Genomic DNA, 26,485 nt, shown 5'->3' with positions numbered 1-26,485 from the left:
AGACAATTTCTCCAAATGAGGGCTTGTTCATACTCCATCTGATACCTCCATAAGCGAGTGATGAAAAGTCTACCCTGCAGTGGGAGTTGGTTTCTAAGCCTAACTAAATGGTTTTTAAACTATGTGTAGCCATGCTCATTACCATAAATGGTTTTGTCTGGACAACCCAAAAAAAGGGTTTGTCAAATGTCATTCTGGTTGGTGTTTGCATGGATACATGTCAAAGCAGTCTAGCAACAACACTAAATCACTTCTGCTCTAAGCTGAACACAGAAACACTGAAGAACCTGGCCTGAACCCAACTCCAAATCCAGCATACAGGGGTTCTGTGAATGTGGTGTTGAAGGTGTAGATGTGGATCAGTGAGTCAGAGGAGACTCTGAAGAAGGACAGAATTCCAGCAGGACAGTCCACATACACTGCGACTCTGTTAGAGACAGAGGAAGAGGACGATGACTGAAGACGAACAGATGTTCCTCTATTATTGTGATAGACAGAGAAAATGCCATCAGAGCAGAACAAACTCCAGGACTGCCCATTGTATCCGAATTCACAGTCATCTCTGTCTCCTTTCCTTTTGATTCCTCTGTAACTCACTGATATATGAACCCTTCCAGTCCGCTCAACCTCCCAGTAACAGCGACCAGTCAGAGCATTTTCACACAGCAGCTGATGACACCAGTCAAATCTGTCTGGATGATCAGGATAGGACTGAGGCTCTTTCACATGTGTTATCTTCCTGTTGCTGTCAGAGAGTTGGAGGTGTCTGTTCATTGTGTTTGTGTTGATTGTATGTTCACAGGAATCTGTTAGAGATAACAAACATAGAAGCAGTTATTATTTACTTACATTAAATTCTGACTAATGGCTAACTTGATTGAATTAATCCAACGAACAACACTTACACTTCCTCAGACCTGGTCTCAACCATTGTTTTCCAGCAGGCTCCACCCTGAAAAGAGAAGAGGGGTCAGAACAGCATTGTTTCTTTCAGAATGCAAACACTGACATTAAATGGCTCTTATCTGCACTTTGTTCTATAGTAAGACAAGAACCGTCCAACATCTGGACACATCCACCTAAAAGGAACATCTGTAAAATCCTTTTGTGGTTATATTGCACCAGTACAGTTTGAAATAACTCATTTGGACAATGTTCTACAAATGAACAAATTTTGAAGTCTATTTGATAAGCAGGCTTGTTTTACTCCTGGGTAAATACTCCCCTGAGTTTATATTACAATACAATATGTAAGTCTAGCACACTAAACATAAATTGGTTAGCTGACAAAAATAAACATGCTTAATACACATTTTATGAAACTTTCAAAATGCAAAACACATTAGTTGCCATAACAATTGCATCGACAGATAAGATTTCAAATTATTCAAAATGCTATATCACAAAGTATAGCTTACATATGTTAATGTACATAAGACGTTCGCATATAGAAAGGTCTAGGCTAAAGGGCTTTTATTATTAAAAGGTTTAATGTGAACACCTAATTTACAGTGGAACTAATAAAATAAAGCCAAAAATTTTTGGGCACACTGCGTTCATTAAGGGCTTTACAAAGAAACTAATGTATAAGTCCTGACAACACAACTAATGCTGCTACTTTTAGCTATTATTAGCAAGAAGCTAATAAGCATACTAATGTTCAGTAAGCCATGGTGTCTGTTTCATAGTAATATACTCAGAGCGGACATGACAGCTGAAAGCACACTTTGTCTTTTTCTTTTCTAAACTAGGCATCTAATGGGTGTTTTAATTTTTTTTCATTCCACAGCACTTGATTAAGCAAATGAGAACCCAGTTACTCTGATGTAATTCTGCTTCTGCATAAATGTTCATATTTTGCAAACACTGTTGGAATGAGAAAAACCCTAACAGTTGGAGTTGTATATTTATCACGGCCAACAACACAAGCACAGCCTCAGTACAAACGCTCAGTTTCTTAACCGTTTCATCCAGCTGAGGGTCATGCGAGCTAGAGTCTATCCCAGCAATTGCTGAAAGAGAGGCAAGTACACCTGGACAGGTTGCTAGCCCATCACAGGGCCAGTATAGGGATATAAACCCAAAACTTAATTACGATACAATTTATTCAGAAGCAGTTTGTGACTAGACATTAACTGCATTGTGGCCTGTTGCCCAATATGTGGCAGAGGTACCAACAGCACATCGCTACTCGCTAATGCAAACTTTGCCTTCCGGAACGCTGGAAACCATGACTCCGGGGTGCTTTCGTTTCAGATGCTCATGAATGACTGTGGTGCTGTTGTGGTACGCCAACTTTGCATGGCAGACAACACATTTCACCTGTTTCACACTTTGTTTAGCATGAAATATCTCCAAACTTTGGAAATAGGTTGCGTCGCCGTCAGTTTCTTCTTTGTTGTTTAAACACAGACTCTGCCAATAGTGACAATACTGCCCCAGCACTTCCTGTGGTGCTTTGCGTCATTTGCTTGGTGTTTAGAGTTCTTATACCATGGTTGGTTATTGGTGTGAAGTTGCGTGGCGCAGTGTTTTATTCGCGAAGGCATTACGAGCGTTTATAACGCGACACATTGACACTTAAATTTTGCGTCGATGAATTTTCATTGTCGACGTTGTCGACTAATCGTTGCATGCTTATCTGAGGCTACAGAAGCATTTTAAAAACCAAATGTTGTGCTTGATTGAGTGACTATTATGTGGGAGATCTGTGAGTTTCACCACCGTACATAGTACCAGTTCTGTTTCACAGTGTGAATCCAAATTGTACTAATGTACTTGAAAATAGATAGTGCTGTGGCAAACTATATATTTTGGACTTTTGGTTACAAAAGGATTTATGTTGCAGAATAAAAACCAGAGATGACCCAATATTAAACAGAGTTAACATTGTCATTCATTCATTCATTTTCCTCACTGCTTAATCCAAATCAGGGTCGCAGGGAAGCTGGAGCCTATCCCAGCAGTCTCAGGGCAAAAGGCAGGGTACACCCTGGTCAGCTTGCCAGTCCATTGCAGAGACACACAACCACTCACACCTAAGGGCAATTTAGAGTACCCAATCAGCCTAAAGTGCATGTCTTTTGGACAGTGGGAGGAAGCCAGAATACCTGGAGAGAACCCACGCATACAAAGGAAGAACATGCAAACTCCACACAGAAAGGCCACTGACCAAACCTTGCCCCAGCCAATAATTGAACCAGTGACCTTCTTGCCTTGAGGCCACAGTGCTAACCACTATGCCACCGTGCAGCCCCAAGTTAATATTACCAAGGTGTAAATAAATCAATATTTTTGTTGTGTCTGGATAATGAAACAGACTTCATTGTCTATCCATCCATTTTCTCCTGCTTAACCTGGGTTGGGTCCCGGGGGCAGCAGCCTAAGCAGAGAAGTCCAGACTTCCCTCTCCCCAGCCACATTTTCCAACTCTGCGGGGGGGATTCCAAGGTGTTCTCAGGCAAACCAGGAGATATAATCACCCCAGCATGTCCTGGGTCTTCCCTGAGGTCTTCTCCCTCTGGGACGTGCCCGGAACACCTCACCAGGGAGGCGTCCACGAGGCATCCTGACCAGATGCCCGAGCGACCTTAACTGGTGCGGATGCGGAGGAGCAGCGGCTCTGCTCTGAGCCCCTCAGAGCCCCGCTTCATTGTCTAAATATGGAAAAATGTCTACCCTTAATATGTTTTTGTTAATTGTTCAACCACTGGATGTTTATTTAACAAATTTGAATGCTTTTCACAGCCAGATATTGATATCTGACACAACATTCAGTTCATAAAAAATACACCTTATCACACAAGATCGAACTTCTGATCACAAAGTAATAGCCATTAGTCTTGGTGATGCTTTATATTAAACTAGGAAAAAAGGTACATGCAAAAGTGAATTTTCACTTAATACATTTAAAACTAAGCAAGGATGAGTCACAATGAAACGTTGACAGCTGTTCCTCTATTAGACATTGTGTTTGGGTGAAGAAGGTCTATGCTTACCAAAGAGTTTCCAGTCTGCAGTTTGGATCCTCACGTCGAGCAGTTAATGCCTTCACTCCTGAGTCTCCTGGATGGTTGTAACTCAGGTCCAGCTCTCTCAGATGAGAAGGATTTGTTGTTAGAGCTGTAGCCAGAGAAGCACAGCCTTCTGCTGTGATCAGACAACCTGATAAACTGTCAAATCAAAAAGAAACAAAATATTGTGATTTTGGAGATATTTGTTTTTAATTCTTCATTTATGTAGTATAAACTTCCAGATGTACATACTGTACAGTATGAACTATGCACTGAATGTGAATATATACATGACTTTTATAAATTAGTTTATAGGTTTGAACAGAGGGATCAAAACTGATCGTAGAGTTTCTAATTTACAATGACGATCCTGTAGTCCTGCAGAAAGTAACTTGGCTCCTGAATCCTGCAGGTCATTGTTAGCGAGGTCCAGCTTAGTCAGACTGGAGGAGTTAGAGCTCAGAACAGAGGAGAAAACTTCACAGCCTCTCATTGACAGGTTGCAGGTACTCAGTCTGAAAAGTTTTTAATTTAAAAAGAGAAAAAAAGTATTGTATCCAATATTGTCTATTTGAGATAATTTTTTTGACAAGACAGACAGACAACCAGCTGAAAATGACATTTGTTGATCAACCCCTGGTTTAAATGAAAAGTGTGGAAGATAACATTTTCAAAATTAAAATAACTATAACATGTTGGAGAATCGTCATCAGAGAAAAACTGCAGCTGTTTGTTTTTAATATATAATGGATTTAATATATCAGTAACTTTGGGTCTGCTCACTTCAGGGGGATTTTCTATTTCTATTTCTTTTCCACCATTTTACATAAATATATTTTTGAGAGATTAATAGGGCTGGAGGTTACAAAAGTTATGTCCGTGTCTGTTATTTGAGTCAGTCATAAAATACAATCCATTTAATGTTAAAGAAAAAAGTTGCTTTGTCGAGCAAATATTGTTATGTGATGAATCTATATGAATTGTAAAACCTGTAGTAAATTACATTAATTAATAATAATAATAATAATTATATATATATATATATATATATATATATATATATATATATATATATATATATATATATACATACATATATATATATATATATATATATATATATATATATAATATATTATATACTATATAATATATATTTATATATATACATACATATATATATATATATATATATATATACATACATATATATATATATATATATATATATATATATATATATATATATATATATATATATATATATATATATATATATATATATAATATATTATATACTATATAATATATATATATATATACATACATATATATATATATATATATATCGGGGACATCGACTCACTGATCCACACTTCCAGGATCTACAGCAGGGACATCGGATTGTCATTCAGACTGGAGAAATGTGGGTGAATAATATCAAAGAGAGGGAAGGTGATGCATACGACGGCCACTGCAAACCCAGAGGGCAGTATAACAGATGTGGAGGAAAACGACAAATACCTTGGCATACCACAGGCGAATGGCAACCATGAAGAAGCCATAAGGAAAGCTGCCACAGCTACATACCTGCGACAAGTGAGGCAAGTACTGAGAAGTCTGTCATGCTTCTTTCAAAAAGAGAGGACTCAAGCTGCAAAAGGTCAAAGTATAACAGAATTTATTCACAAAAGTTAGAAACCCAGAGGGAGAGATCAATGACGATCTGGAAACTACCATGATGGAGTGAGCTATGATGGAGGAACAGGCATGCTTCTGCAGGTGGAGAAGGAGGAGAAACAACAGGGAAGTCAAAAACAGGGAAGCCTGAGAAGCAGGAGGGAACTGTCACATGACAAAGTCAGCTCAATGGCAAGAACAAGATCTGGGTAATTAACAGCTACGCACTGCCAGTGATCCGATACCCTGGAGGATCACTGGCAGGAAGGAAGGAGGAAGGAGGAAGCTCAGACTACGGATGTCAAAAGTTGCTCACCATGCATGGAGGGTTTGCAAAGGAGCCAGTGAAACAATTCAGCACCTCACAGCAGGGTACAAGATACAGTGATATCGTAGTGATCCTGGAGAAGCAGCAGAAGAAAGCCGTAGTGATCAATGTATCCATCCCCAATGATGGAAATATCAGGAAAAAGGAGCATAAGAAACTGGAGAAGTACCAATGCCTCAAGGAAGAACTGGAGAAGGCCTGGAGGGTGAAAGCAACAGTAGTAGCCACAGTGATTGGAGCATTGGGGACCATGTCCCCCACACTGGGGACGTTGCTCCAAAAGATACCTGGTGAAACATTAGACATCTCTGTCAAGAAAAGCACAGTCCAAGGAACAGCTAACATACTGTGTAGGATCCTCAAGCTCCCAGGTCTCTGGTAGAGAACCCAAGCTTGAGAGATGAACAGCCACCCATCCTACCCTGGGGAGATGGGAGGGGTGGGTGTGAGAGCAGTTTTTTTTTTATATACCCACTGGCAAAAATCAGTGATGTACCACCAGAAAACCTTCTAACTGAGGTGAATGCAGCAATAAGTACAATCCCTACCGCGACCATCACTGAAACCAGTTAGCTGATATACAGTATAGCAACAGTGATTCTGGAGAAGCTTGGCCGACATTACATCAAGAGCAAGAAGGAGCTCATGGAAGAGGAGGTTAGAAACCAAGAACAAGGCAACTCAAAGGGAAGTTAGTCAACTGTCAGAACTCCAGAAGGACAAAACCATGAAATGGGGTCCAGGGAGGTACAGCCAGATGTCCATACCTGAGGCCCTGGAAACTGCCAAACAAAGACTCCAAGCATTGGCTGCACGACTGAAGAAATACACAAGAGAAGTTGAGGCCAGAGGAATAAACTGACTGTTTTCAACTAACCCAGCTAAAGTGTACTCCCAGTGGCAGGGTAATGCCACACAAGCTGACCCACCAAGACTGGAGATGGAACAATACTGGAAAGGCATATGGGAGAAGGAGGCATGACATAACAGTGAAACAAAGTGGTTAAAAGAACTCAGAGCAGACCACAGCTCCCTCCCTGAACAAGACCCAGTTACCATCATGGTGGCAGATATCCAGCACAGACTCTCTGGTATGAAGAACGGGTCAGCGCCTGGCCCTGATATGATCCATGCCTACTGGCTAAAGAGGTTGACTTCACTCCATGAACACCTGGCAGCACAAATGAACCAACTCCTGAGGGATGGGACTCATCTTGAATGGCTGACCAAGGGACAAAGAGTCATGATACCGAAAGACCTCCACAAGGGATCAGTCCCATCCAAGTACCGGCCAATAACCTACTTCTCCACAACATGGAAGCTCCTGTCAGGTATGATAGTGGCTAAGGTAAGTGGGCACATGGATCAATATGTGGCAGAGACACAGAAAGGCATTGGCAAAGGAACCAGAGGAGCCAAACATCTGCTGCTGGTTGACAGAACAGTCGCCTGAGATGCAAAACCAGACAGATAAACCTGTGCACTGCCTGGATTGACTACCGGAAAGCCTATGATTCAATGCTACACACATGGATCCTGGAATGTCTGAAGCTGTACAAGAGCAACGGCAGCTTAAGGACCTTTGTTGCAAACTCAATGAGGCTCTGGTAGACCAAACAGGAGGCCAACTTCAAGCCAATGGCACAAGCCTCCATCAAATGTGGCTATATCAAGGAGATGCGATGTCCCCGCTGCTGTTCTGTATAGCACTGAACCCCCTCAGCTAACTAATCAACAAGACTGGTTATGGATACCAACTCGGGAATTGGGCGACCATCAGCCACCTCCTGTACATGGATAACATCAAGGTGTATGCTAGGAGTGAGCGGGGACATTGACTCACTGATCCACACCACCAGGATCTACCACAGGGACATCAGAATGTCATTCGGACTGGATAAATGTGGGCGCATGATAACAAAGAGTGGGAAGGTAATCCATACGGAGAGCATTGCACTCCCAGAGGGCAGGATAACAGATGTGGTACGCTGGTAAGCTACAGGTACCTGGGCATACCACAAGCAAATGGCAACCATGAATAAGCCGCAAGAAAAACTTCCACAGCTAAATACCTGCAACGAGTGAGGCAAGTACTGAAAAGTCAGCTCAATGGCAAGAACAAGATCCGGGCAATTAACAGCTAGGCCCTGCCAGTGATCTGATACTCTGCTGGGATAATAAGCTGACAAAAGGAGGAAACTCAGACGTTCCACCACAAATCCAGTGTCCGGCAATTATACATTAAGCACACAGAAGGGGGCCAGGGACTAGTGAGCATCAGGGCCACTGTCCAAGATTAAACATCCAAGCTCCACGAATACATCAGAAAGAGGGCCCCGTTTGATGAAGCACTTAGTGAATGTCTCAGGCAAAGGAGTCTGGAGGAACAAGAGATGGAAGAACCATCATGGGAGGATAGCTCCTGCATGGGATGTACCACCGGCATATAACCAAAGTGGCTAATAGAAACAAGTCCGATCATGGCTGGAGAGGTTTGGACTAAAAGACAGCACAGAGGCACTAATCATGGCAGCACAGGAGCAGGCCCTGCGCACCAGAGCAATCGGGGCCCAGATCTACCATACCCGACAGGATCCCAGGTTCAGACTATGTAAAGGAGCCCCTGAAACGATCCAGCACCTCACAGCAGGGTACAAGATACAGGCAGGCAAAGAATACATGGAGTGCCATAACCAAGTAGCTGGCATAGTGTACAGGAACATCTGTGCAGAATATGGACTGGAGACCCCTGAGTCCCAGTGGGAAACTCCCCCCAAGGTGGTGGAGAATGAGAGGGCTAAGATCCTCTGGGACTTCCAGATCCAGACAGATAAAATGGTGGTGGCCAACCAAGCGGACATAGTGATCATGGAGAAGCAGCAGAGGAAAGCCGTAGTGATCGATGGATCCATCCCCAATGATGGAAATATCAGGAAAAAGGAGAAACTGGAGAAGTACCAAGACCTCAAGGAAGAACTGGAGAAGGCCTGGAGGGTGAAAGCAACAGTAGTACCCATAGTGATGGGAGCACTGGGGGCCGTGTCCCCCACTCTGGAGAAGTGTCTCCAACAGATACCTGGTGGAACATCAGACATTTCCGTCCAGAAAAGCGCAGTCTGAGGAACAACTAACATATTGCGTAGGACCCTCAAGCTCCCAGAGAACCCAAGCTTGAGAGATGAACAACCACCCGCCAAATATATAATATAAAATATATTTGAAAGACAAAAAATATTCAGATTATTTTATTACAATATTAACAAGTTTTAAAAGAACCTTAAACTGATTAAGTATTTTCTTTTAGTTGCTGCCATATGAATGTGTTTCTTTCTTTAAAATAAAACAGACATTTGGTATTATTACCTTAATATTTATCACTTTAAGGCTTTCAGCTCAGCTTTAAAAGGAACTGTTATTATAGTTTAATTAGTATACTTTATTTTACCTTATCTGTTTTTATTGATTCATTTATTTTGCCCTGTACTGCCAAGGTTGTGGATCCCAGCCTGTTTGGATCTCTGATCAGGGGAGGGGTTCGCTGCCAGTGTCGACAGACCAAAAGATTGTTTCCCTTTAAGGCAGCATCAAGGCAGATGTTGATTTTTATACTAATTTACAGTCAAGGGATAGGGATATGTGTTTGTGTGTGTGTGAAACAGAGAGCGAGAGAGTGAGACGGTAGGGTCAGGTGTGTATTTCAATAGTTATTTAACATTATTTTTAATATGCAATCACTTATTTTCTTGTAAAATGTACTTTTTTTTTTTACTCCTATACAAAAAGTAGAATACAAATAAAATTTGATTTGACGTGGACATTGAAGACCTTTAACAACTACTGGGAAATCTCAACTCGTCACAGTATTTGTCACAAGACAATATTTGACTTTATGAAAGCCCCAGAAAATAGTTCAGATTCCCCATGATTCTCTAGCTTTACTTCATCATGAGCAAAAATGATTCATTTGAGGGTTAAACTAAAATGTCACTCCAAACTTAACGAAGGTGCAACAGCTTCATTTTAAAAAAGTATTTAAAAACATAATTTTAGCAAGGAATTAGGGTAAATCCTAAAATTTGAAAGATCCTGCCAGGTGCATTTAGCCTCAAATATGACCGAGGGAGTAAAAATATGTGCAATGCTTTTCCTATCACAAGGCCACAATAAAAACTTGAAAAATATTGGAAACTAAAATTGAGCTTTTCCTAATCGTATTGAAAACAGTAAATTTCTCTGACCTCAGAGTTTCCAATGAGCAATGAGGACTCTCCAGTCCAACACACAGCAGCTTCACTCCGAAATCCCGCAGGTTGTTGTTACTCAGGTCCAGGTGCTTCAGACTTGAGGACTGGGAGCTGAGAACTGAGGACAAAGCCTCACAACTTCTCTCTGAGAGGTTGCAGAGACTCAGACTGGGAAAACATAAACCATACTTTACCATTGCTTTGCCATGATATTTTTTGTCTTGGTTTTTGTTTTGAAGAAAATAGTGAAGTTATATATTGATGAAGAAATTTAGCAAGGCACTTACAGAGCTGTCTTGGATTCCTTGACCACTGGCAGCAGCCTCAGAAGAGCCTCCTCTGAAGGAGAGTACTTCTTCAGGTCAAACACATCCAGATCTTGTTCTGATGACAGTAGGATGAAGACCAGAGCTGACCACTGGGCAGGAGACAGTTTATCTGTAGAGAGACGTCCTGATCTGAGGTACTGCTGGATCTCCTCCACTAGAGAACGATCATTCAGTTCATTCAGACAGTGGAACAGATTGATGCTTCTCTCTGCAGACACATTCTCATTGAGCTTCTTCTTGATGTAATCGACTGTTTCCTGATTGGTTCGGGAACTACATACCGTCTGTCTTGACAAACCTTGTAGGTGTCTCTGATTGTTCTGCAATGAAAGACCAAGTAGGAAGCGAAGGAACAAGTCCAGCTTTCCATCTCGACTCTGTGATGCCTTGTCCACAGCACTCCGGTAGATGTCAGTCTCTGATGATTTACCTTCTGTTTTAGACCACCAGGTTATTTGTTCCTCCATCAGATTGACTCCAGTACTGATGAAGGTCAGATGGACATGAAGAGCAGCCAGAAACTCCTGAACACTCAGATGGACGAAGCTGAACACCTTCTCCTGGTACAGTCCCCTCTCCTCTCTAAAGATCTGGGTGAACACTCCTGAGTAAACTGAAGCTGCTGTGATGTCGATGCCACACTCTGTCAGGTCTGATTCATAGAAGATCAGGTTTCCTTTCTGCAGCTGATCAAAAGCCAGTTTTCCCAGAGACTCAATCATCCTTCTGCTCTCTGGACTCCAGACTGGATCTGTCTCAGCTCCTCCATCATACTTGACCTTCTTGACTTTGGTCTGAACCACCAGGAAGTGGATGTACATCTCAGTCAGGGTCTTGGGCAGCTCTCCTGCCTCTCTGGTTTTCAGAACATCCTCCAGAACTGTAGCAGTGATCCAGCAGAAGACCGGGATGTGGCACATGATGTGGAGGCTTCGTGAGGTCTTGATGTGGGAGATGATCCTGCTGGTCTGTTTTTTATCTCTGAACCTCTTCCTGAAGTACTCCTCCTTCTGTGGGTCAGTGAACCCTCTGATCTCTGTCACCATGCCAACACAGTCAGGAGGGATCTGATTGGCTGCTGCAGGTCGTGTGGTTATCCAGAGGCGAGCAGATGGAAGCAGGTTCCCCCTGATGAGGTTAGTCAGCAGCACATCCACTGAGGTGGACTTTTTAGAATTTGTTAAAATTTTTGTTTTATGGAAGTCCAGAGGAAGTCGACACTCATCCAGACCATCAAAGATGAAGACGACCTGGAAGTCTTCAAAGCTGCAGATTTCTTTGGTTTCAGTAAAGAAGTGATGAACAAGTCCCACCAAGCTGAACTTTCTCTCTTCCAGCACATTCAGCTCTCTGAAAGTCAGTGGAAATGTGAACTGGATGTCCTGGTTGGCTTTGTCTTCAGCCCAGTCCAGAGTGAACTTCTGTGTTAAGACAGTTTTCCCGATGCCAGCCACTCCCTTTGTCATCACTGTTCTGATTGGTTCATCTCTTCCAGGTGGGAGTTTAAAGATGTCTTCTAGTCTGATGGTTGTTTCTGGTCTGTCTGGATTCCTGAAGGTTGTTTCAATCTGTCTGACCTCATGTTCATCATTGACCCCTGCAGCCCCTCCCTCTGTGATGTAGAGCTCTGTGTAGATCTGATTTAGAAGAGTTGGGTTTCCTGCTTTAGCGATCCCCTCGAACACACACTGGAACTTCTTCTTCAGTGTAGATCTCAGCTTACGTTGGCAATTTCCAGCATGAGTCTCTGAGTAAAACAAAATAAGTTGAGCCAATAATTAAGGGCAATAAATTGCATTGCATTTGTAACATTAGCAGCTAACACTGAACATATTTATAGGTAACCTGTTCCAGAAGCTCCTTTTAATTTAATGTCCCTTTATTAATGTATACCTTAAACACAACTTTTTAAACTATTTCATCGTTTTTAAAGTTTCTTTTAATCAAAACAAACACTACACACAATGTGAACAAGACGGGTCTGTATCACAGATTCAGATCACATGAACATTGTTGTTCTCATAGATGACTCATATGGCCCACAGTCTCACGTCAACAGAGTATATTTCCTTTATTGTGCCCTTCCATTCTGGGTACAACCAGCTTCTTCTAACTGCCATTTTTTCATCAAGAACTGAAAATTCAAAGAGGTAACCATTTTCAGTATGAGATAAGGCATCAAGAATGAAGAGCATAGTTTTAGGATCCCCGGAGAAACAGTCAATAGATTCTTAAGAGTTTTAAGAGTTTTAAGAATTCTGTTCCAGAGTGGTTGCATTTTTGTGCAAGTCCAGAAAACATGTGCATGATTGGCATTCATGTTCCCACACTAAATCCATCATTGATGCTGTACTCCTAACTGCTTACTTTAGATTTGTCGAGTGATGAAAAATTATGCCCATATTATATATTAAAAAAAAATAAAAATCAATATTTAATACTGAAGTTAGCCAAAATATTCACAGCATTCTTTAATTTTGCCTTCTTTGGGAAGAACCGAAATCCCAGCCTCTCTTCATTATGGTGGTATTACATGGTATTGCACTGCTGAGGGTCCAATTTAGGAATTTCAGCAATATTGAACCTCTGAAATTACTACGACTTATGGTTTTTGAACTACAGAGCTGCAAATGTTACAAAGTTTACTTTTTCCCACTGATTCCCCATTCTGAAGATCCCTGACTTCAACCACAACTTTTGTGTTTTTAACTAGCAGCCCTTTAAATTCTTTTCACATTAGGGTCAAATAAATTACATCCCTGTGTTCCTCAAAGCCCTTTGGCACTTACGATTCAAGAATTATGTTGATACGACTTTTTGTTTGTGAACAGTGCTCGGTTGTTCGAAGGGGGCCGTTCAGCCCTCATTTATCTCTTAGCTCTGTGTTTGTGTCAGTCTCAGTGAAATGGTAGTTACAAAATGTGCCGGTTGTCATAGCAACATTAACAAGGGGACAACAGTGTGTGTATGATTGGAATCACGAACACACTTCCCAAGATATACTAATATACTGTGCATTTAATGATCACTTCACAGTTTTTATAGCTTTATTATGAATATCAATGATTGGTTCCTTCATATACTGCAGTTATGCAGACACACATGACATGGTCCCTCTTCTATTTGCCTTTCTGTCTTACACACACAAACACACACATAGACGTTTCAGACAGACACAACAGACACTATACATTATGTTGTAGGCGTGTCTACCTGTTAAGTCTGTTGACAGCCCCTCCCTCACACTCATTAGGATCCTTGCAATCAGCTCAGATATCAACAGAAAGGCACGTGGTGGGGTGGGGGGGGGGGGGGTATGTGTATGTGTGTGCACATGTGTGTGTGTGTGTGTGTGTGTGTGTGTGTGTGTGTGCGTGCGTGCGTGTGTGTGTGTGTGCGTATGTGTGTGTGTGTGTGTGTGTGTGTGTGCGTGCGTGTGTGTGTGTGTGTGTGTGTGTGTGTGCGTATGTGTATGTGTGTGTGTGTGTGTGTGTGTGTGTGTGTGTGTGTGTGCGTATGTGTATGTGTGTGTGTGTGTGTGTGTGTGTGTGTGTGTGTGTGTGTGTGTGTGTGTGTGCGTGCGTGTGTGTGTGTGTGTGTGTGTGTTTGTGTGCGTGGGTGCGTGGAGGGTCTTGGTGCTCGGGGAGCGCTGCTGGTCCACTGGGGTGCGGCCTGGCTGCCGCTCGGTGGCGGTCTGGGGATCCCGGCCCTCCGTCGGTGTGGGTTGGGCCCTCTGCCTGCGGGGGTGGGGGGTTGCTTCTGGGCTCTTGGGGCCGTGGGGCCCGCGCTCTGTCTGCCCTGGGGGGCCGGTGCCCGGCGGGGCCGGTCCTCGCTGGTCCGGGCTTGCTGGGGCCTGTTCCCCCTGACTGCGGGGGACTCTGGCTGGGACCCCCCTCTGCCTCCTCCTGGGTCGGTGCATGGCTGGCTCTGGGGGGGGGCGGTTGGGGTCTGAGCCTGGGGATGGCTGCCGATGGCCCGGGTCTCGGGGGTACTCCTGGCGTGCCTCTTGCCTTTGTGTGGGAGGGGTCACACTGGCATGATCTTCTCTGAACACGTTCCACTCTGCATGTTCTGCATGTGACACAGTCACCGAGTCGTCACGCAGTTTTATTCACTAACAGCAGCTAGTTTTCTCATTTCTGTTTGTTTCTCATTTATATTTAACTTTTTAGATTCATAGTTTAGTTACTATGATCTAAAGTATGTGTATGTATATGTGTTAATACTGGCAAGTGCATATATGTTTGTACGTATGTATGTGTGTGTATGTGTGTGTGTGTATGTATGTATGTGTATATGTGTAGGTGTACATATGTATATATATATGTGTATATATATATATATATATATATATATATATATATATATATATATATATATATATATATATATATATATATATATATATATATATGTGTGTGTGTATACATGTGTGTGTATATGTATACATCTGTAGGTTGTTTTTTTTTCGTTTTGTTTTCGGGTTATTTTTTAGTTTTTTTTTTTTTTCTCTCCCTTTATCTCTTTCACTTTTCTTATGAGGTGTTTTTTCTCCTTTCGCTTTCTGTCTTTCGTCTGTCCTCTCTGGTCCAGTAGTACAAACTCTACAAACAATAATACAAAATAAATATAGAAATAAAATAAAAATTCAGAAAGTCAAGGGGATCATTATATCTATAAAGCTTCCCTTGGCAGAGAAAATTTGCTCAGCAGAACACAGCATCCAGACCATCATTCTGCTGCCTAAATGCTGGACAAGACAAAAAGAAAAAAAAAAACTATTCTGATTTCCTCTGACACCACGTCTCTTATTTCAAGGAAAAGTTGTGTTATTAATTTTTAAAAATCCTGAAGTGTTATTTTATGATTGTCCTATTTTATGTGGCTATGTGTGTGTGGAGCACTCTGGCCACTTTGGCTTTTAAAGTGTTCTATAAATAAAGAGGAGTTGAGATTTAAAAATAAAGTATCTCAGCTATATTCATGTGCTTTGACCCCTTGATCATACACCCAAAGAAAAGAGTGTTATTTTAATAATGGAGTACATTACAAGACTTTAAAATGTCTAAATAAAAGTTAATATGATAGTTTGTGGTCAAATTTTATGTTGGAGACTGATCTCAATGAAGAAGCTGGGACGTGGCCTGATGTTTGATGGTTGGTTTAAATAACTCGGTGTGGTTTTATGATTTAGCAGACTAGCAGAGACATTTTGAAGAGATTAAATATTTTCATTTTCCCAGTAAAGAGTAGATGTTTCTTTTCAGTTTGCAGCTGACCTAAAGACCGTATAATCTCTACAGGAAGCCAAACATTTCAGTGGGATGTATCGCAGATGTCCTTTCAGACTGAGGAGGAGTTTACAGGATCCCTTCACATGGTCTGTCAACACCCCCTCAGCTTTTCTTTCTAACTTGACAAGACTGTGGCACCTTCTCAGGACCAGGATATGATCCTCATCAAACAAAACCTCCTGTTCTCACTCCTTCTGCTGTGGAAGTCTGGTAATTAATTCACAACATTTAATCTGTTTATATATGCAGCTGTACTGACTTTACCAACCATTACTGCTCTAAACAGGTTTTAGTGATGTCATCCAGACCGCCATTATGTGGAAGAAAAAGGGTGAAAATGCAACAATAACCTGCAGCCACACCAAAGGAGATTTCCACTTCTACATGTACTGGTACAGACAGCTGCCTGGAGAAACCATGAAGCTGGTGGTCTTCACAACCACAGGCAACAACAAGCATGACTTTGAACCAGAGTTCAGAAATGAGAAATTCTCAGCCACTAAGACTGTTGTTCACAGTGGGACCTTCACAGTGACAAATCTGGTGCCAGAAGACAAAGGCTTGTATTTCTGTGCTGTCAGCAGCCACAGTGATGCAGGTGTGCATGACAGCCATACAAAAAACCTGAATACAGTGTCTTTTGTTACCAAGACTGATGCATCCTAATGCACTGTAGGGGGAACTCAAGTGCTGCTGACTTGTTGAGTCAGAAGTATTAACAGGGTCATATTGCAGGAACTGACAGTTTAGTCTGCTGAGCAGGAACTTTGTCAGGATTCTCATATCTTGTTTTCATTTTTGATTAAGTTTAATAATAGAAAAAGAATATTTTACAACAAGTATGGAATAGTAAATCACATCAAATTTTATTTTAAAGTACTTTTCAAACAAAATGCAGCACAAAGTGATTTACATGAAAGCAATTCCAGCAGATAGATAGATAGATAGATAGATAGATAGATAGATAGATAGATAGATAGATAGATAGATAGATAGATGCATGTACCCACCCCGCCCCCACCACAACCACCTACAACCCACATCCTATTTTGCATTCTGACCTCTATCTTCTGTCTCTTTAACTGTATAAAGAAGGCAGGGGATATGGAGACACGTTGTACTTTGGTCAAGAGAGCAAAACCATTAGAATAATAAATTCCCATTCTCACCAAAGGTGGTGCTGCACTCATATTTAGCAAACGAGAGGACATGTGAAGGAGAAAACTCTATTTCCTCCGCTTGTCAGCTCAGCAAGCAGACAAAACTATCGCTGTTTTGTTGGGGGTTTTTTTTGTGTGTGTTATGCAAGTATGCTAACACATTTTTATGATTACCTGATTGCTCCTGCAATTAAACTTAGGTTACTCTTAATGTGTGTTGAGGTAGGAGTTAGCAGACGTTTTTCTAGGTAACGTTACAGGTGGTAAGCACCACTGTCCTGTTTGAACGAATGAGACACGCTAGGTGCTGTGTCAGTTAAGACAATGTGCTGATAAAGGCAAGCTTACTGGATGTCCATTTACATTATAAATCCTGCTGCTGTGTGTGCATGTGTGTATAACCTCATCATGTATCAGGGAAGAGTAGCTACATCAACGTTGACATCACTTCATAAATCTGGAACACATTTTTTGGGTAAGTGCCTTGAACAGCATAGAGAAGACTTCATTTCTTAGTATCTTTCATTTAAAAAACAAAAAGAGCAGCTCTCTGGATGCTCATCACCGCTAAACCTCTGATCGTCCCTGCTGCAACCATAGAACAACTGATCATAAGTGCGTTGAACATCCAATATATTTCTAATTATCTTATTGATCGATGAAATCAGTGATTGAGGTAACTGTTTAACAGAGGATATAACGATATAGACAAGAAGAGTTAGTTGCAGCTCTACATACACTTAACTATAATAATTTGTTTACATGTTACAAGCTTTTGTTGGTGTACACAGGATACAGGACTGTCTGATCATCTTCAATGTATTTATTGTTTTGTTTTGTGTTGTATTTTTGCAGATATCTAGGTTCCCTAAATAAGCTTTAAGTAGCTTCCATGACAGACCAGATTAGCACAATTATGTAACTCACATTAAGTCTAATGTGATTAACTGTGTGTGTGTGTGTGTGTGTGTGTGTGAATAAAGATAAAAATTTGATTTCATCAGTCGCTCCCAATACAAAGTCAAATATCCCTCTTTTCTGCAATCCCTAGTTCTTAGAGATACTCTTACTGCTCAGCAGATGATCAGCCAGCTTCTCCTGCTTCAACCTCTTCAGAAAGTCCACTGTAATCTTCACAAATTCTTCCCTGCTGGTCTTCAGCTCTTCATCCTCATCCACAAGCACTGTGCATTCTGGGTAATCTGGACTCAGAACCCTCTGGATCTTTTTCAGCTCATTCTTCACAAAAGAGACCATGTTGTTCTCCAGTAACTGGAACAGAAAATTACATGAGGGACACCATCACTCTGAAATCATGGAGCCAAAGATCCATGATGACAATCTACTGGTCTAAAAAACGTCATCATGGAAATGACTGAACAGAAAACATGGAAAAGTATCAGACCATAAATATGGAGTCCAGCTGTGTTTGATGCTGCTGGGCAGACTGACCACTGGGATGCTCTGAGCTTTGCTGGTCCACTCTGAAGGAATCAGGAAGAATCAGTTAAATAGGCTCATTTCAGAAAAAAGATTTTGTAAACAAACTTGTTAGTTATAAATCTAGCATTGTAGCACAAAGAAATACATTTTGTTTATAAATTTCATTTACATTTGTAGAAAATGAAATTGTCCTGCAAAAAAGCAAAAGAAAAAAATCTTCTTTAAAAATTTCTTTTAAAAATCTGTTCATAGGTGAAAAGCAAAAAATATGTTAACTAAAGCTGCAAGCAGCGTTCACTGGGTCTGAGACTCATGTTGAACACCCCCGCAATGCAGGGTGTAATGTGTTAAGTATGAATTAAATATGAATGCTTTTAATTTTGGTGCAGATGTATTTCTATGGAGACATGAGTAAACCGTGTCTCATGGCAAGATGTTTTTTTTCCCCTGGGTTGCCACAGTAACAAAATTTTCCCGATTAGAAAGATTTCGAAGGCGTTTGTTCCCCAAATGTCATGAAGCTTCCTGCAGAATATGGAGCCAATTGCACAGATCATCTGGGACTAGTTCATTCCAATGCAATGCGCAAAATTTGAAAAAATGGGGTAAAAAAAAATGGGAGTAAACGACAAGATGGAGGACGCCCTGTTGCCATGGCAACAGGTGTTCGATTGACCTTTATTTTTGGTTGGCTTGGGGTGTTACAAATGTGAGCCAAATTTTCTTGTCCTATGTCAAAGTAGATGTTGGGACCCAAATCATTAGGGAATTTCGCTGTAGAGCATTTTTTTCAATTAGATCTATGCAGACCATAAAATATTGCTATTATATTTGCCGGGCTTGTGGTGAGGGCCTAATTTTAAAACTTTTAATAGGTGGTTAAGACAGTCAAATTTGAGTAAGTTGCTCTTATAACGAGGAGAACGAGAACAAGAACTGAAGCTGCAAGCGGCATCCATCGAGTCCGAGCCTCACGCCGATCTCTAACTGGCGGGGTGGTATCAAATTACGTTGTCCAGTCAGATGGCAAATGAGTTTGTTGCCTAAGAGTACAATTTAAGGACAAATAACGGTGTGGGTACTCCTGTGACTTAGTTGGGTTATATTCTGTTCCTTACACATATAAAATAGAAAAGCACTTGGAAAGGGTAAACCTCCGCCAAGCACAATGTTAAAGAATCCTTTAAAAAATTCCTGGATCCAAACGGTGATCTGGATCGCCACCAAAAACTAAACTAGAAACAGCTATTGTTGAAATAATAGAAACTGTGAATATCCATTTATTGAACTATGCTGAATGATTTAAATGAAATTGCATAAGTATCAGAAATTGGAAAAAAAAAAGCACAACTGACATTTTCTCTAATTGCCCCACACTGGGATTGAACCCATGAACTTCTGTAGTGAAGCACACTGACTTACTCACTACACCACTAGTACTCTTAGCTGCACTGAGGAAAAAGCGTTCAAATCTTTTCCAATTGGGATGGGAACACCTTTTTTTCCACTTCCAGCAGGGTGGAATTAGCGAGATTGTAAGAACATGTGCAAGGTTGGAACTAAACTCCAGTAAAGATGTGACTTTATTGTTCAATGTGAGAAACTTTTTAAATGTGTTTAAGATTTATCAAAGTGTTGAAATGTTGCAGGGACCATTGTTGGAACAAATCCTTCATATTTAACTGAAACATTTGCAAATAAATTCCTTTTGCTCCTTGAAGTGTGCAGCTGAGACCAATAGTTCACATTAAGCAGCCTGCAGAACTGCACACCATCACACAAGCAACAGCCGACAAACAACAACAGAGCTTTATGTTAAATGCTGCATTTGAACCCGGGCCTTGGATGTATGCCTTTGTACCAGTGAACAAAATGAACCAATCGCTGAGCCGACTTCTGTTTTGTCCAATCACTGGAGAGGATTTTAACATTTGGCAAAAATGTGAATAACTTGAAAAGTTTACATGTTAGAAAGACCAAAAGTCATGGCACACATCTCCTGAATGAGCTGAACAGTTTGATATTTGAACGGTTGAAGTGGGACAAACGGTGTCGGAGGAGTAGCGTGCCAAACATTTTGCAGGAAAGACAATGGGGACAGGAACTTGATGAAACGGACACAGCAAACCGTTGCAGAGCTCTGAAACCCCGTTAAAGCAGTTTTCAGCTCGTTATGCAAAAACTGACCAATCGCAGAGCTGAATTTTTCCAACCTCCAGTGCACAGTGGGTTTGAAAGACTTTCATCCAATCACAAGGCTGAGTTAATTTTTACAAAATGCTAAGTATCTCAAAAAACACAAAGATTTAAAGGGACAAAAGTCATAGCACACATCTCCTGAAGGAGCTGCAGGGTTTGAGATGTGAACGAATGAAGTGACCTGAATGGCGCAGGAGTAGCACGCCAAAGTCTGGTACACTATTCCTCCTGAACCGTTCATTTCACTTCAATCATTCAGATATTAAACCCTGCAGCTCCTTTAAGAGATGTGTGCTATGACTTTTGTCATTTCGAATCTTTGTAGAAAAGATAAATTCAGCCTTGTGATTGGATGAAAGTTCTTTGGACCACATGCAGATTGGACGCTAAAAAAATTCCGCTCAGCGATTGGTCGGTTTTTGCATAACGAGCTGAAAACGGCTTCCCCCAGAGTTTAGAGCGCTGCACCAGTTTACAGTGTCCGGTTCATCTCGTCCCTGGTCACCATTGTTGTCCCTGCGAAGTGTTTGAAACGCGACTCCCCCTACACCTTTTGTCTCACTTCAACCATTCAAGTATCAAACTCTTCGGCCCATTAGGGAGATATGTGCTATGACCTTTGGTCTTTGTAACATTTAAACTTTTCAACTTATTGTCAAATTTTTAAATCTCTTCCTGACTTTAGAATTGTTCTTGTTTTTACAAACTATATAAAACTATCTTTAACTTCTTGACAGCAGTTCAACCATTCACATCTTTTTGCAATACTGCTGACAACACACAGGTGTCAAAGGCATTCCCATCCCAATGGCTAAAAAAACATTAACAAAGGTGGGAAAATAAGCTGGTGTGGCATAGCGATAAAAATGACTTGCATTTCATTCAGAAGGTTATGGGTTCAAACCCAGGGGCTGGATCTTGAGAAATCTTGTCAGATGCTTGTACTTCTTCTCCTAATGCTTATGCTGACAAAAGCGACCTGATAAATCTTGTGTGGTAGTTCACCCATTTAAATCCTAACCTTTTTTGCTGATTCCACACTGCAGGAAGTCTAAAAAAAACATTGCTATTCCAATGGTAAAATCATTTTGATGCCTCTGCCAGATGCAACAGAGAGCTGTGCTGATGTTGTGGTTAAAGGAATGGATGGTTCAGATGTTCCTAGATTCAAATCCCAATGCTGTACCCTAATAAATCAAGACAGATAGTTGTGAAATTGCAAATCAATCATTCAGCATAAAAGGGCATTCACAGTTGCTCTTCTGCAAGAACAGCAAATTTTCTAGTTACACTTCTCCTATTTCTGTCACGATTTTTGACAAGCATCTCCTCCTGCAGTTTTGACTCAAACTTGGCAGAAGTTATTGGCTTTTGCTGTACTGTTGACTTTCACCGTCATACAGTTTTTATGTAAAAAACTGAAAACGCAAAAAACTGAAAACTTTTGTCCCATAGGAATGAATGTAGTTTGGCTAAAAAAAAGTAAAAAATCCAGCCTACTTCAAAGCCATACAGCTTAGCCATACTTTCACCTAGGAACATCCTTAGACGTTTAAACGAGTCATGACAAATTAAACTTTGACCAAATGAAAATACTTTTTCACATCTTGTACGGTTTTGATACTATCGCGAGCTACGTTTTATGAAAAATCAGAAAAAACATTTGGCTCTCATGCTCAGAGTTTTGTCATAAATGGACAAGCTTTATATAAACACGTCAAGTTGGCTACAAAGTGGACCTCCCCTCCAAAATTGCAAGGATGAAAGGTTTTTGAGTTGAGCTTTAAAGGTCAGCAAGTCTACTTTTCCTCCCATTGAAGCCCTATTCAAATCTGACCGGACTAGAAAATCTCCTTTTTTTTTTTAACTTGCTGCCATTTAAATTTACCATCTACCAGGACAAAAACTACACTTCTCCTCCTCTTTCCCCATCAGCTGCCTCCAGTCACGCAGGCCAAAGAGGTCTAGCATGATTCCTTGTTCAGCTTGACATCTACCCTCATTGTGGTGTCCACCAACAAGCTCTGGCACCAATAACCTTTTGGGGACAGCTCTGGCTGGCTGCGTCAACAACAGAGGCATGGAATATAGTCCACTTAGACTCAATATCCCCTGTCTCATTCAGGACATGATTAAAGCTCTGCCAGAGATGAGAGTTGAAGCTCTCTCTGACAGGAGACTTCGCCAGACATTCCCAGCAGACTATCACAACATGTTTGGACTTGCCAGGCCCGGCAGGCGTGCTCCCCCACTATCTGAGCCAACTCACCACCTGGTGGTAACTAGGTGGTGACTACTACCAGTAACTACCAGTTACAAAATCTTACCATACCTTTGACCATCAAGGTAACGCTTTTTACTTGAGGTATCTCTTTCAGATTGGTCATCCTTCTTGGTCTTTGTGGTCAGGCCCAATTCAAATGAGCTTTGCTTGTCCAGCTTCATCCTGAAGAACACAAAAGCATTTGTGTACTTAGGACACAGTCAAACATACTGACAATATATTGACATTTTTTTCTTTGAACATAACTGGTTGACAGTTGTCTTCAGTTTTCATCACATATAACAAATACATCAATGTAAATGTCTTCGTCCCCACATTCCTGTAACCAACTGGACTGGTTTGTTAGGATACTGACCAGCTGTTTCCATGCTTCTCAACGATTTATGTATGTAGGAGAGTGTTACCTCTCATTCTTTGGCTATTAAACAAATTAAAAGTCTGTGATTTGATCCCTAACTTTCTTTGTTCACTTATCAATGTCTCTGGGTAAGATCCTACAGAATATTGTACATTGGCATCAGTGTGTTATAAGTGTTAGTTTATGGATAAAAAGAACGGAACATTTTACACACAATTGACTGTTTTTAAGACAATTACTGTAAACGATTTTCATGCTGGTTCAGCCTGTGCTGCTCAAGAGATTTCTTTTCTAGTTGAAGAAATTTCTGAGAAAGAGAATATTCAGAAATTCTACCATTTAACTTAATTCATTCAACAATTTGGAATCTACACACTGTTTCTTTTTAAACAAAACAAAACACATGGATGAACCCAAGACATTCTGTCTGACCAAAACGGTAGTAACATCAGGCCAGCACGGTCAAAAGGACAAACATAGACTAGACAAAACCCAAACTGTTGAATTGAGATAAGAAACATGACCAGGTTTTCCAATATTTATCTCTTGATCCACATACTGTAAACTAATTATTTATTCTAAAGCCAATCCCAGCATTGCTTCCCTATTCCAATGGACATAGCATGAGAATTTTTCCCTTACAATTCAATGAGATGTAATGACGAGCATCCAATGATGAAAGCAATTCTATTTTTATGAAGACAACGCAACTTAAACTCTTCTCTAACCTCGTCAAATACAGCTATCAAAGGATCAGGCTGCATTTTTTTGCCAGACATTGCTGAAAGTGACTGAAAACTGAGGCCCTGCAAAGATGGTCATGACCACAATGTGTCCCAAAAAGACTAAAGGATATTGATACCGAGGTCCATCATGAGAGTAATGGAACATAATATCATTCTTAAACTGGATTATGCCATGTCTCATCTAGAGATAGGACTTCTGTATTTGTTCCATTACAGTTTTCCAGGTGTCTGTAGGTACAGTATTTCTCTAATTACATCTTCCCATGCTGCTTTAACTTTGTCCGACATGTAAGGAAAAATATTCAAAGTAACTGCGTATATTTTTATGATTGCTTCCTAATCAAATTGATTCATGTTATGGATTGAATACAGCAGACATTTAGGGGAACTTTGAAAAGTATTTGGAGGCAAAGGTTTGCATCTGGAGTAAACACTAAACAATTCCATTTCTGCCCAGGTAGGGACCAGGCTCTTTATTGAACTGGATATTTGTAAATGAAGTCATCAGAATACAGTAAAATTTTAGTATACTTTTTAGCTGGAGATGATTGGGGTTGTCTCACAAAACAGATAAGACTTAATGATGTTATTTTCCATGTTCATTAAATGTGTGCAGTATAGAATAACACCTGGTCTAAACAATGATTTGCTCAGAAAGTCATCTTACCTGCTGATAACCAGTTTCAGGGAACTTTTGTTTTTTAAACATCTGCACAAAACCTTAAACCAGCAGCAGACAAGATGTAAATCACTTCCCCTAAAAGCAGAGACATTGCTACAGATATCCAACAGCACCGCAGCACTCCGTCTGTCTGTCCTGCAGCACCTGTCCTCCTCTTATGACTCATTTTCAGGAGTTTGATGCTTTTGGTCATTACACACACCGACCTGCACATTTTGTGCTGAAATATCTCCATCATCACTGCATGTCAGACTGACCACTAACCAGTAAACGTGCTGCTGCAATGCGACGCTGCATCTTGTTTCTCATGTCTATGGCAGGCGGAGGAAGTAGTTATTCTTACCATATCCTGGCACTAAAGGAAGATTCCAAGGGCCCACGACTTGATAGGGGCCCAAGAAGATGTGCAAACTCTAAGAACATTATTAACCCTTCACTAAAAAATTATATTTATTTTTTAAAGGCTGTAAGAAAATTAGCAGTAAAATAAACAAAAAAACTAATATTGATGTTGACTAAACACCCCCGTGAAAGTGCATGAAATGGTTTGGTCCTGTCTGAGCGCCGCAGTTTGCAGGAGCCGTTTAGTTCTGAGTTGGTTGAAATGAACCTGTTGCTCTGTGAAATAAGCTAGCAATCTACAGACTACAGCTAACTTCAGTCTGAGCTTAAAAACATCACATCATTTATGATGTCAGCTGGTGGAGCAGGCCGACCCGGGACCTTGTTTCCTGCAGGTTGTGTCGGGCTGGGTCTAGAAATGTTCACTGAAATTGCGGGCGTCTCATTAAATGCGCCGTTGCAGTGCCTGTAAACCTGTAAACCTCTGATCATACATTATTTGTTGTTGCCATATTCAGTCGAGCCCATTTCCGGCCAAATAAAATCTGCCTTTACGTGCATATTCAGTGTGTGCAGCGACGGGTTTGGACAGGAAAGATGGATTTATTAATGTGGGACGGAAAAACTTGACCAACGCGTCACACCGGGTGTTTCTAAAACAGAAAATAAGTGTTGCATTTTATTTGTTTATTTATTTAAAATAACAAAACCTGGAGTCTCCAGTCCCTGTAATAAGCCCATCTCGTGTCTGGAGCTAATTTATTGGCCGAGCTTCAGTCAGAAAGTTCACAGTTCTGAGAACATTCAGACACAACCAGACCAGGCGAGAGGAAAATGCCCCAAACTTTAGAGAGTTAACTAACATGTATTCAGTGCTCGTAAATATCGTAAATAATAATATATATTTACATTAACTAATTATTAATTAATAGCGTCTCCTCCCATAGTGTCCCAGTTAAAGAAGGTGAGCATTGTGTTCAGGCCAATTTGTCACAATCAGCCTTGCTTCCTCCAGCATTGCTGCTTGCCACATCCCTAATCAGGTTTACTGCCCTCACCTGCCTCCTGTTCACCATCCCCATCAGTTCAGCCTGTGTACATATGCACCATTCACTCACTGCCAGATTGTCATGCTCTCATGCCAGGCCTTCCAGCACTCGCCTGCCTGTTACCGACCTGATCTGCCCCCGACTACCGCCTCTTGTCTTGCCCTTGGAACCTGCTCCCCAGTGGTTACTGGGTTTCTGTCCTGGAGGACCACCAACAGTGAGTTAGTGGATCTTCTGTCTTCTTGTTGGTCTTGTTGCCTGCCCTGTTGGCCCAGAGGAAGATTACTCTGCTGGGCACAGTGGGAACCAGAGTTCGATCCCAGTACTGAACCAT

The 26,485-nt window shown here is 41.1% G+C and overlaps 1 protein-coding gene across 1 annotated transcript; it reads right to left on the bottom strand.

Moving 5' to 3' along the window:
- Positions 1 to 258: 258 nt before the first annotated feature.
- On the bottom strand, positions 259 to 26,485 carry LOC306773901 (NACHT, LRR and PYD domains-containing protein 3-like; the record flags this gene model as incomplete). The annotated part of the gene is made up of 11 exons (XM_079263845.1): positions 259 to 806; positions 906 to 952; positions 3,999 to 4,172; positions 4,355 to 4,528; positions 10,260 to 10,433; positions 10,553 to 12,341; positions 18,119 to 18,320; positions 18,454 to 18,532; positions 23,023 to 23,136; positions 26,279 to 26,351; positions 26,410 to 26,485. The coding sequence occupies 11 exons, from the start codon at positions 26,483 to 26,485 to the stop codon at positions 259 to 261; spliced, it is 3,450 nt and encodes a 1,149-aa protein (XP_079119971.1).

Source organism: Telmatherina bonti (assembly GCF_933228915.1).
Source record: "Telmatherina bonti genome assembly, chromosome: 24".
Classification (NCBI taxonomy): Eukaryota; Metazoa; Chordata; class Actinopteri; order Atheriniformes; family Telmatherinidae; genus Telmatherina; species Telmatherina bonti.
The sequence above is the reverse complement of the archived record's forward strand: the minus strand, read 5'-3'. Positions and strand labels throughout refer to the sequence as shown.